A 13,460-nucleotide genomic window follows, 5' to 3' on the forward strand; every position below is an offset into this window, starting at 1 on the left:
CTCATAGTGCTACACATGAGATAAATATGCAAACTGATGGTGATGAATTAGAGGATCCTGATTATGAAAAAGATGTTGATAGTGAATGTAGTACTGATGAGGAGATGTCATCTGATGATGATAATGATGTTGAGTCAGATGTTGATGAAGAATTAGAGGAAATTAGAGAAAAGAAAAGAATGTTAAGGGAAATAAAGATTGATGTTTTGAAGGATGGTAACCTTACTGAAATGCACATTAGTAATGGTACATATAATGTGACAGTGGAATCTTTAGACAACCATGAAGAACAACATGAGAGACCTGAGAGGCAGGAAGCACATCATGAGTATAATGATTATATGGGTGAAATGCCTGAATGGACTGAATTTGTGCAACATGAGTATACAATGTTGAGCAAATTATTTCCCAAATATGATGATAATCAGGATCTTGGGTGTGATAAGGTAAATAGAAAGATGGATGAGAAAGATGATAGTGATTCATTTGATGTGCCAAGCCTTCCATCATCCGATTCTAGTGATAATGAAGTAGTTGATAACATTGAGGAGTTAGTGAAACCAAGAAGGAGTAAAAAGAAGCAAAAATAGCCCCATTACCCCACTTTCAATCCAGACACAAAGATGGAACATATAGAGTTTCAACCAGGCCTCATTTTTACCTCAAGAGAGCTGTTGAGATATGCAATCAGGAAATATGGTGTGGCTAGACAAAGAAGAGTGTTTGTAAAAAGAAGTGATTTTAAGAGGATGCATGCCAAATGCAGAGAAGGATGCAAGTGGGAATTATGGGCAAGTAAGTTGGAAAATGATAAAGCATTTCAAATAAAGACTTACAAAGGAGAGCATAATTGCATTATTGTTAGCAAACAAAGAATGGTTAAAGCTGACTGGTTGGCTAAAGAATTTGGGAGTACAATTAGAAGCAACCCCAGATGGAAACTCAAGAAATTTGCTGAAGCCATACATGCCAAATATAAAATACAATGCACATTGAACCAATGTTGGTGGGCTAAAAAAGCAGCAATGAGTGAGGTGGAATCAGTGTTAAAAGAACATTATGCTAGATTGCGGGACTATGGGGTTGAAGTATTGAGAATAAATCCTGGAAGTTCATTGTTCATTAAAGGAGAAACATCCGAAGAAAGTGAAAATCCAACATTTCAGAGACTTTACATCTGTTTTGCTGCACTGAGAATTGGTTTTTTAAATGGCTGCAGAAAAGTGATTGGGCTAGATGGTTGTTTCTTAAAAGGATATATTAAGGGTGAATTACTGACAGCTATAGGAAGAGATGCTAATAACCAAATGTTTTCTATAGCTTGGGCTGTGGTTGAAGTAGAGTATACGGAATCTTGGGCCTGGTTCATCCAATTATTGAAAGATGATCTTAATATTGTTGATGGATATTCATACACAATCATTACAGATCAACAAAAGGTAATGATCTTAATCTCAATCTTGTTTCAAACTTAGTGTTAGTTATTATACTAGTTCCTGATTACTATTAATAAAACAGGGCTTGAAGAATGCTATTGATGAATACTTGCCAGCAGCAGAGCATAGATGTTGTGCAAGACACATACATGCAAATTGGAAGAAAAATCATCCTGGAAATGCACTGAAGAATGCATTTTGGAGAGCAGCCAAGGCAAGTACAATTGCAGAATTTAATATTTGCATGGATGAGATCAGGTCTATATCACCTTTTGCCTATGATGATCTTCTGAGAACTAATCCTAAATATTGGAGTAGGGCTTATTTTAAGACATTGACCCATTGTGATGTTGTTGATAATAATATTTATGAGTGTTTTAACTCATGGATATTGGAAGCTAGGTATAAACCAATAATTAGTATGCTGGATCATATTAGAGTCCAATGCATGGAAATGATACATTTAAAGAGAGACTATATGGCTAAATTAGATACTGAATTATGCCCTAGAATCATCAGAAAGCTAAATTATAACATTGAGGGGTCAAAGATGTGTAGTTCTACTTGGGATGGTGGAGATAAGTGTGAGGTTAAAGACATAGAGGGTAACCAGTTTGAGGTGGATATGAAAAAAGGACTTGTAGCTGTAGGAAATGGGACTTGACTGGGATACCATGTATCCATGGTTGTCAAGCCATTATGGGCATCAATGTTTTACCAGAAAATTTTGTAGATGACTGTTTTAAGAAGACAACATACTTGAAGTCATATACAAATCTTATGTGTCCTATGAAAGGTAGTAAGGAATGGCCCATAGCAAAACAAAATAAACTTTTGCCTCCAAAGGCAAGGAGAATGCCTGGAAGGCCAAAAAAAACATAGGAGGAGGGAAGCTGATGAGGTTGGTGCTGGCTGTAAGATGTCAAAAAAGGCATTAGAATGAAATGCGGTAGATGTTTGATGATTGGCCACAATAAGGCAACTTGTAAAACAGATGAAGTTGAGGTTGTAGAAAATCACAGGAAGGCTGATGAAGCCAAAAAAGCCCAAGCTGAGGCTGCAAATGCACATTCTTTGAGAAACAAACAGAATATGAGAAAAAAACATCACATGTATGCTGATTGAGTAGCCCAATCTTTGTTAATTCATGTATGTAACTTTCATTATATACTATAATTTCAATTTTTTTATGCAGTCTATAGCAGGGACTGGACAAGCCAAGAAAAGAGACAAGCCTACAATTTCAAGCAACCCTAATCCATCTAGCCAACAGGATCCAACAGAGACAGTGCAAAAAAAGAAAAGAGGAAGACCTCCCAAGGTCTCATCTACTCAAGTTAAGACTAAGAGTACTCCAGCTGGTATTGGAGTATTGATTGGTGATGATGGACATGCATATTTATCTTCTTCAACAACCACTGTTAGAGTGACAAGTTCACAACCAAACAATCCAACTGAAACAATGGAGGAGGTACAGAGGCATAGTTCCAGTCAGCTTGCAACATTCAACCTTCATTCTCCATTAAAAAAATGGCAAACAAGTATTCCCCAGGAGTGAACTGAAGAAAAAATTGTTAGGTCACACTTTCACTGTAGAGGGGGTGAATACAGTGTTTATTACAATCAAATCAAACTTCAAAAACTTATGTAACAGAAAACAAACTTTATTTAAACAATAAACTCTGTTACAATCTGAAACTGTTATCTCTCAGTGATGAACAAAATATCACGAGAGCTGCTAGGGTTATATTAAATAATATTCTCGATAATGATAACACTTATAGTGTAAACCCTATGTCTGTGTTTATATACTACACAGTTACAAGATAATCGCTAATTGATATGGAATATAATTCTGCTTCCTAAAATATATCAATCAGATATCTTCTATTCCAAGTATTCCATTCTTCACGGAACTCCTTCTTCATGCATATCTCTTCTTATGTTTATCTTGATCTTCTTAACTTTAATCAGCTACTGTCCTTATCTGATCGTCCTTCAGCACTTAAGTTCCGATATCTATCTCCTGATGACATAAGTACTGATATCCCTTAAGTTCTGACTTCCAGTATAAGTACTGATCAGTTAAGTACTGATTTGTTCTGTTCAAATAAGATCTGAAATCTAAACATAAAACATATTAGCCATGACATTATCAAATATATCTAACAATCTCCCCCAACTTGTAAATTAGCAAAATATACAAGTTTAACAGATATTTGATGATGTCAAAAACATTAAGTACAAATGCATGAGAAATAGACAAGATAACTACAACTTACAGTCCTTAAAGCTTTTACCAATTCAACTTCTGATAACAACTTCAATCTGTATAAATATCAGAATTTAAGCAGTTGTAGATCTTCGACTTGGCTTCATCATTTTCTGATCTCTCTGATGTCAGGAGTTGTTCTGAGATAATTCTTCAACAAACATTTCTCAGCATATCTGAGTTCATCAATCATTCTCCGTTTGACATCTTTAAGCTCTGCAGTATCTTCACCAGTTTGAAATATTGCAGCTCTGAGATCATTAATCTTTGCTTTTCTCAACTCCCGATCTAGTCTTATGACATAAGCTTTGTTAGACTCTAGATTGAATTCAAGCCCCTTAATACCAAGATATGTTCTGATCTGTGCAGTATTAGGCTTCATATCAACAATATCACCATTGTGATTTCTGTACTTTGGAACATATCTGCTGTCAGACTTAACAGAATAAAGTCTTTTCTGTCTCTGAATCTGTTCCTTTAAGTAGTTTGCAGCAGTCTCTGTTATTCTGTCATCCACTTGAAGTAAGAATAATACATGCTCTAATTCTTCAAAATACTTCAATGGAATGGCATTTTGTCTTATATGATAAACCCTACCATCTGTCATGAAATACAACATAATGTATTCTTTCAAGTAGGTATGGTAAACCATCTGTACAGATTCTAGTTGATTCAATCTATCAGGAGTTGCTCCAATACCTGGTTCACTCAAGGAAGTTGGATCATCGGTAGTGTTGTGTACTCTTCTTTCATCAGCACTTCCCAATCCAGTTTTATCTCTAGCTTCCTTTCCAGTAACTACTCTTGCTTCAAAACCACTTGGAGTAGTCTTCAAAGATTGAGTCTGTTTTGCTTTAGTGAATCCTGGTAGGAGTGTTTTAGATTTATTTTCTGATATCAAGTTAACTTGAGCACTGTCAGAGGTTACTTGCTTCTTTTGAATATCAGAACTTATAATTTCTTGACTCTGAACAACTTGAGCCATGTCAGAGGTTGTTTTAAGAACTTTTCTTGAAGTCAGAGCAAGATTATCTTTTCCATCAGTAATTTCTTCTTCCTCAGGATGTACATAAGGCTTGATAGGTTCACCAACCTTTTCTTTACCCTTGGATCTTGGATCTATCTGTGGTTGTGATCTAGCCAAAGTTCCTTCAGTATGTATCCTTTCTTTGATCACAATGCCTTTAGGTTTTGGAAGTAACTTTTTACCAGAAGCTTCAGATTTAGATGTGACTTTCTCTGATTTAAGTCTGGCTTCTTCTTCCTTTAAACTTTCCAAGTCCATCCCTGGATTTTCTTGAAGAAATAACTGTCTTGACATTTCCTCATCAAGATCTAGAAGTTCATCAGAACTTATCCTTTTACCAGCAGCAGAATTTATTCTTTTCCCAGTATCAGAACTTGTTCTGTGACTAGCTTGTCTTGATGTAAACCTTCTACCTTGACTATGACCACTACCCATTCCAGAGTTTCCTTGGTCATCTTTTCCATCATCCTTTCCTTGCAGTGACTTGTTGGTTTTGCATTTGGACTTAATTACCTTCTCCCCCTTTTTGGCATCAGCAGGTAATAAAAGAGAGATAAGTAGTTCCACTGAGGTCTGGATTTCAGTAAGTTGCGATTGCTGAGAAGCGTGATTTGTCAGAATTTGATCAATCTGAGCTTGTTGCTTCTCTTGAGTTTTCTCAATATAAGCAACCCTGTCAATGGTAGGTTGGAAGAACTTTTTCTTATCAATTTTCCAAACTTGTTCCTGTTTGATAAAGTTCTCCTGAATCTTGTGTAGCTCTGCATGAGTGTTGGAATGAAGACCTTGAAGATGTTTAGTACTCAATGCAGTGACTCTAAGCTGGGTTTTAAAATCATCAGAATATAACATTTCATCAGCTTTAGTCAAGTGCTCAGCAAGATGTAAAGCATTTGGAACACAGGAAACTGAGTTCCATTCCTTAGTCCACTCCTGACCTGCAGGAGTTTCACTCCAAGGTACTGGTGCATCCCTGATAACAAACTCCTTTACCAGTTCAGACTTAGGAAGAGTCAGTGGAGGAGTATGTCCTGAAGGACCTGCTTCATCAGCATCTACAGTTGTAGCAGCTTCACCAGTATCTCCAACATTTGCAGCATCAGAACTTAGAGAATCAGTATCTTCTGATAATACAACTGTGTGAGTAGCAATGGAGGCTTCAACATCATCTAATTGTTGATCTGATACTAAGTTCTGATCAACAACCATATCCTGATGCTCACCTAAAATCTGATCATCAGCATCTTGATGCAGAGAAGGTGTTAGTGATAACTCAGGAGTTTGAACAGCATCAGTAACAGGTGTTGTGGAAGGATTATTTGCTGTTGGAGCTTCTAAGAAAAGTATTTCAGGCACAACCAGGTTCTGAATATCAATTTCAGCACTTGTGCCTGGATCAACAAGAGACATAGAAGGTGAATTAGCCTTGTCAGATACAGGTTCCTGAGATGGAGTTGATGGAGAAGAAGTGACTGGAGCAAATTCCTTGTCTTGTGAGATCAGAGATTCCTGATCCCCTTCCTTAGCTGCTTCCTCCTCATCATCTGAAACTAGCCTCTGTGCCCTCTGTTTCTTGTACTTCCTTGTTGATTTGGATTCCTTGGGAGTTTCAGGAACCGTCATACGTCTAAGCCTCTTGAGAAGCCTAGAACCCCCAATTGCAGAATCCTTCTGAGAAGTTGCCTTCTCAGCTTCATTTACCACAGGTTCTGAAGAGGGAATCTGATCCTCAGAATCTGATTCATCTCTCAACAGTCATCAGAACATAATGTCTTAACTCGAAAAGGGAATGCCCATCTTAGTAAATCCTCATACAAGTTCTGAGTTATGAACGTCAGAACTTAATCATCAGAACGTGTAACTAGAACTTGTCCTCAGAATTTGTGTAAAAGTGACACAATGACTGTTTATCTAAAATAACATAGACCACCACAGAAATTTTCATCATTCAGATGGAGTGATTAGTGTGTGCATTAAGCTAAATAACAGACAAAGAGTAAAGTCTGATCTACTTCAGTACATCTTAGAAATAAGTCATAATTAAAATTTTGCTAAAGAGCTGTCATTATCCTGAAACCTACTGATAAATGAGTTCATGCATGAGTCCACCTCAACTGTTGTTGTGCTAATTTTATGTATCTTTTGAAATTCTATTTTACAGAGGCTTCTCAGTGTAAGTGAGTCACGACTGTTTATCAGAATTTATGCTATTATCAGTGTATTTCTCCGGTAATCATAGAGTGTGAAAAGTCACCAAGAAAATATTTTGCTTTTCTAATGCATATTTACTTAATACCAGCAATGCACTTGGGTCGTCCCTTTCACATTTTTACTCTAGATCTCAAAGGAGTACCTGATATTATTCTTTGATTCTTTTTCTTCTTCTTTTGATAAGTGAGGTTTATCAGCACTTAGTACATTCAGCAGTTTTACCAGAATCAGAACTTAAACAGATGAGTAGCATTATTCTAATTTGGGACTTAGTAGTAAGATGAATAAAGTAAACTAAACTAAGCTCAAGTATCAGAATTTTCTTGTGTCATAAGATTTCCACAGAAATAATTACTTCTTTCATGGGATCATTTGTGTATTGAAGACTAGTAGGTCAGTATCTAGCACAATTATCCTCATAGGATTGAATAGTTACTGAAACAGACATATCACTTATCAGAGTTTAGAAACATATATCAGACAACAGTCAGTACTTAAAGACATTTATCAATTAATGCACAGAATATACAAAGAGATTAATTCTGTAAATACTGATCATAAAGTCTGATAACATAGAACAAGTTTAAGCAGATTTAGAGAAAGAACCTGAAATCATTCCAAGTTCATTTACCAATTTTGAAAAGGTAGCTTCACACAGTGGTTTTGTGAAGATATCTGCTACTTGTTGATCTGTGGGAACAAAATGCAATTCTACTGTACCTTCATCCACATGTTCCCTGATGAAATGGTACCTGATGCTGATGTGCTTTGTCATAGAGTGTTGAACTGGATTACCTGTCATAGCAATAGCACTTTGATTATCACAGTAAATAGGGATTTTGAAATATGTTAACCCATAATCCAGTAACTGATTCTTCATCCAAAGAATCTGTGCACAGCAGCTTCCTGCAGCAATATACTCTGCTTCTGCAGTTGATGTGGAAATTGACTTTTGTTTCTTGCTATACCAAGAAACCAACCTGCCTCCAAGAAATTGGCAGCTTCCATTTGTGCTTTTCCTGTCAATTTTGCAACCTGCAAAATCTGCATCTGAGTAACCTATTAATTTAAAATCTGATTCTCTAGGATACCATAATCCTAGATCAGCTGTTCCTTTAAGATACTTAAAGATTCTTTTTACAGCTGTTAAGTGAGGTTCTCTTGGATCTGCTTGAAATCTTGCACAAAGACAGGTAGCAAACATGATATCTGGTCTACTAGCAGTTAGATAGAGAAGTGAGCCAATCATACCTCTGTAATCAGTAATATCTACTGAATTACCAGTATCCTTATCCAGTTTTGTTGCAGTGGCCATGGGAGTGGATGCACTTGAACAGTCTTGCATTCCAAATTTCTTCAGCAAGTTTCTGGTGTACTTAGATTGACAAATAAAAGTTCCTTCTTCACTCTGCTTGACTTGAAGGCCCAGAAAATAACTGAGTTCTCCCATCATACTCATCTGATATCTTGACTGCATTAGTTTGGCAAACTTTTTGCAAAGTTTGTCATTTGGAGACCCAAAAATAATATCATCAACATAAATCTGGATCAAAAGTAAGTCCTTGTCATGGTTGAGATAGAACAGTGTTTTGTCAATAGTTCCTCTGTTGAATCCACTTTCCAGAAGAAACTGAGCTAAAGTCTCATACCATGCTCTAGGAGCTTGCTTAAGTCCATAAAGTGCTTTATCAAGCCTGTAGACATAATCTGGATGTTTGGAATCTACAAAGCCTGGAGGTTGTTCAACATATACTTCCTCTTCCAATTCTCCATTGAGAAAAGCACTTTTCACATCCATTTGAAAGACAGTAAACTTTTTGTGAGAAGCATAAGCCATGAATATCCTTATGGCTTCTAACCTAGCAACTGGAGCAAATGTTTCATCATAGTCAATTCCCTCCTGTTGAGAATATCCTTTTGCAACCAGCCTTGCTTTGTTCCTTACAATTATGCCATCACTGTCAGTTTTGTTTCTGAATACCCACTTTGTACCAACAACCGATCTATTCTTAGGTCTTGGCACTAAGGTCCAGACTTTGTTTCTTTCAAATTCATTCAACTCTTCCTGCATTGCTTGCACCCAATCAGCATCTTGAAGAGCTTCTTCCACTTTCTTTGGCTCAGACTGAGAGAGAAAAGAATTGTAAAGACATTCATTCGAAGTACCTGTTCTAGTTCTGACACCTGCCTCAGGATTTCCAATTATCAAATCAGGTGTATGTGATTTTGTCCACTTCCTTGCAGATGGAAGATTTTCTCTAGAACTGGATGCTCCCCCATGATTCATGCTGTCTTCGGTTTCATTTTCTGATGCTCCCCCTGAAACTATGCTCTCTGAGTTGGATCCTTCAGTATTTAGATTTTCAGTACTGTCAGTACTTGGCTTATCAGAACTTGACGAATCAGAATTTGAAGAGCCAGATGTATGTTCTGATGCTTCTTGAGATGTGATAATATCTTGAGTATGCTCCCCCTGCATTGGTGCATCTTCCTTTGACGTAGTCACCACAGTTTCAATAACATCAGAGTTTAATCCATCAGAATTTACAGTATCAGGACTTAGATTGTCAGGACTTGAGGTATCAGAATATGAATCTTCATTTTCAAATCTCAGCTGATCATGATCAATGCAATCTTCAAGTCCAGTGATCTTCTTGTCATCAAAAGAGACATTGATAGATTCCATGACCACTTTTGTTCTCAAATTATAGACTCTGAAGGCTTTTGTAGAAAGTGGATATCCCACAAAGATTCCCTCATCAGCTTTTAGATCAAACTTGGATAGCTGTTCAGGATGAGTCTTGAGAACAAAACACTTACATCCAAATACATGAAAGTATTTGAGATTTGGCTTCTTGTCCTTCACCATCTCATATGGTGTTTTTCCATGCTTGTTAATGAGTGTTGCATTTTGAGTAAAACAAGCAGTCTGCACAGCTTCAGCCCAGAAATAGGTTGGAAGCTTTGCTTCTTCAAGCATTGTTCGTGCAGCTTCAATGAGAGTTCTATTCTTCCTTTCAACAACTCCATTTTGCTGTGGAGTTCCAGGAGCAGAAAATTCCTGCTTTATTCCATGATTTTTGCAGAACTCTTCCATTATCAGATTCTTGAATTCAGTGCCATTATCACTCCTCAAAATTTTCACAGAATCTTTGATCAATTTATCCAGATGTTTGACATGATCAATCAGGATAGATGCAGTTTCACTTTTTGTGTGCAAGTAATACACCCATGTGTATCTGGTGAACTCATCTACTATGACCAACGCATATTTCTTCTTTGCAATAGACATGACATTCACTGGACCAAATAGATCAACATGAAGCAGATAATAAGGCTCAAGAATTGATGATTCAGTCTTGCTCTTGAACGAAGATTTTCTTTGTTTAGCCTTCTGACATGAGTCACAAAGACCATCAGGAACAAACACTGATTTTGGCAGTCCTCTCACAAGATCTTTCTTGATCAGTTCATTTATCTTGTTGAAGTTTAAATGAGAGAGTTTCTTGTGCCAATTCCAGCTTTCTTCAGTTGAGGCTCTACTTACTAAACAGATTGCAGAACCATCAGAACTTGTTGAAAGCTTAGCTTCATAAATGTTACCACGCCCGAATCCCTTCAGAACAATTTTTCCTTTAGATTTACTAACTATTTCACAATGTTCTGCAAAGAAATCAACATGATAACCTCTGTCACAGATTTGACTTATACTCAGTAAGTTGTGTTTAAGTCCTGAGACCAGAGCTACATCTTTAATGATGACATTCCCAAGATTGATATTGCCATATCCCAAAGTTTTTCCAATGTTGCCATCTCCATAAGAAACACTTGGGCCAGCTTTCTCCACAAAGTCTGATAGCAGGGCCTTATTTCCAGTCATATGTCCTGAACATCCACTGTCCAGAACTAAAATATTTTTCCTGTTGCCCTGCAATCAAAAAGACCACTAATTATTAGTTTTAAGGACCCAGACTTGCTTGGATCCTTTGGCCTTTTTAGGTTTGTTAACATTTGCAGCGGATTTAGCATCAGATTTTATGTTAACAGTTTTCTTATCAGAACTTATACTACCAGACTTTGAATCAGAACTTACACTAGAAGGAACAACAGAAACTTTCTTTAAAGAAGGTTTTATTTGATAGTAATCATAGTACAAACTATGATATTCCTTACAAGTATAAATGGAATGCCATAAACTACCACAATGAAAACAAGGATTTTGTGGTTTGTATCTAACAGACTGACTTTTAACTCATGACTTTGTAGATAAGGAGTTAATATTCTTATTCTTCCTGCAAAAAGAAGCCAGATGGTTAGAACTTCCACAGTTATGACATGCTTTCCTAGGAGCATCAGGAACAGATTTATAGTTATTGCTTTTATTCACACCTTCCTTTCCATTCCTGTTTTTCCTAGATGATTTTACCTTGTTTGCATTCTTAACATCTTTCAGCTTATGCTTAAGCTGCTTCTTTGTCATTAAGCCTATGTTAATTTCAGCTGTCTTTTCCTGTTTTAGTTTGTCAGAAGCTAATTCCTTTTTAACTTCTGATTTCTCATTTTCAGATTTTTCAGTTACAAACTTAACAGGTTTTAACTTCGGCTTTTGCTTATCAACAGGCTTAATTTCTACAGTTCCTTTTTCATTTTTATTTTCTCCATAGCCTAAGCCCTCTTTCCAGTTTCCACTGCTTAGCAAATTTTGAGTTGTTTTGCCAGAGTTAGTCCAAGTTCTGATAATCTCTCTCTCCTTTTCTAACTCAGTTTTTAGAGATTCATTCATTTTTAGCACTTCATCCCTAACATAAAAAGCATCATCTCTATCCTGCTGAGTTTGATGGAACATGACTAACTCTTTTTCTAAGAAATCATTTCTTTTCCTAAAAGCAAGATTTTCAGAAGTTAATCTTTCACATGTTAAAGTTTGATCTCTATAACTAACAAACATGGTTTTAAGATATCTTCTCAACTCATTAATATCATCAGTATGAAAAGCATAAGTAGTCTGAGGTACCTTTGTTTCAGCAGCTTCAGAACTGCTCTCAGAACTTGATTTATCAGCATTTGCCATCAATGCATAGTTCTCCTCACTTTCAGAGTCTGAGGTGTCTGTCCAGCTTTTCTGCTTTGTGACAAGAGCTTTGCCTTTGTCACTCTTGGTCTTCTTGCAATCAGGAGATATGTGGCCTTTCTCACCACAATTATAACATTTAACATTAGTGTAATCTCCTCTGTCAGACTTTCCTCCTCTTCCTTCAGATCTTCTGAAATTCTTCTTATCAGAACTTATGCCTTTCCTGGAAAACTTCTTTCCCTTCCTGAACTTCCTGTATGCAATCTTTGTGATTCCTTTCACCATAAGAGCACACAGCTTCATCATCTCCTCATCAGCATCAGTTTCAGGCAAGCTTTCAGAATCTGAGTCATCATCACTCTCAGAACTTGATGACTCAGTATCAGACTTTATGATAAGAGCTTTACCCTTGTCTTTCTTTGAGGAAGGTGGTTTGGGGGATTCCTCTTCAGCCTTGAGAGCAACTGTCCTTGACTTTCCTCCTTTCCTCTTGCTTCTTTGTTCCATCTCAAGTTCATGAGTCTTGAGCATTCCATAGATTTCATCAAGAGTTGTTTCATCAAGATTATAGTTGTCTCTTATTGTTGTTGCCTTCAAATCCCAACATTCAGGAAGAGCTAACAGGAATTTAAGGTTTGTATCTTCAAGATCATACTCCTTATTTACTAATGACAAGTCATTCAAGAGTTTAACAAATCTATCATATACATCAGTCAATGACTCATTAGTCCTAGAGTCAAAGTGTTCATACTCTTGAGTGAGTATTGTCTTCCTGTTCTTCTTAACTGTTTCAGTTCCTTGACACCTTGTCTCCAGTGCATCCCATATCTCCTTAGCAGTCTTGCAGTTGATTACCCTGTTTGACATTACATTATCAATGGCACTATGCAATAAGTGTCGTACCTTGGCATCCTTGGCAATAGATGCTATATCTTCAGCAGTGTAATCACTCTTTTCCTTTGGTACGGTCATTGCTGCTTCACCTGCAACTACAACAGCGAGCTTGGTAGGTTTGTGAGGCCCTTCCTTGATTCTATCAAGGTATTCTGGATCTGTTGCTTCCAGAAACATGGTCATCCTTACCTTCCATATGGGATATTCAGATGGTCTCAATATGGGAACTCTGATAGTCTCATATCGACTCTGAGTTGATGTCTTTGATGATTCCTCAGTTTTGGTAGGCTTAGTTGGAGTTTCTGTGTCAGACATGATTGTGTTTGGATCTTTAACTGTATGTGTGTTAACAGAAGGCTCTGATACCACTTGTTAGGTCACACTTTCACTGTAGAGGGGGTGAATACAGTGTTTATTACAATCAAATCAAACTTCAAAAACTTATGTAACAGAAAACAAACTTTATTTAAACAATAAACTCTGTTACAATCTGAAACTGTTATCTCTCAGTGATGAACAAAATATCACGAGAGCTGCTAGGGTTAT

General features: G+C 36.8%; 1 protein-coding gene across 1 annotated transcript; it reads left to right on the plus strand.

Annotated features, from left to right (window-relative positions):
- The first annotated feature begins 623 nt into the window (after positions 1-623).
- On the plus strand, positions 624-2,994 carry LOC141715155 (uncharacterized). The gene is made up of 3 exons (XM_074518636.1): positions 624-1,439; positions 1,519-2,082; positions 2,632-2,994. The coding sequence occupies exons 1-3, from the start codon at positions 624-626 to the stop codon at positions 2,992-2,994; spliced, it is 1,743 nt and encodes a 580-aa protein (XP_074374737.1).
- The last annotated feature ends 10,466 nt before the right edge of the window (positions 2,995-13,460 follow it).

The sequence above is a fragment of the Apium graveolens genome, chromosome 3 (assembly GCF_009905375.1).
Source record: "Apium graveolens cultivar Ventura chromosome 3, ASM990537v1, whole genome shotgun sequence".
Lineage (NCBI taxonomy): Eukaryota > Viridiplantae > Streptophyta > Magnoliopsida > Apiales > Apiaceae > Apium > Apium graveolens.

Bases quoted from the DNA above. Each gene is read 5' to 3' on its own strand.
- LOC141715155 (XM_074518636.1), top strand. From the start codon at position 624: ATGGAACATATAGAGTTTCAACCAGGCCTCATTTTTACCTCAAGAGAG. The intron at 1,440-1,518 runs GTAATGATCTTA...TTAATAAAACAG, and splicing joins TCATTACAGATCAACAAAAG to GGCTTGAAGAATGCTATTGA. The intron at 2,083-2,631 runs GTAGGAAATGGG...TTTTTTATGCAG, and splicing joins TGAAAAAAGGACTTGTAGCT to TCTATAGCAGGGACTGGACA.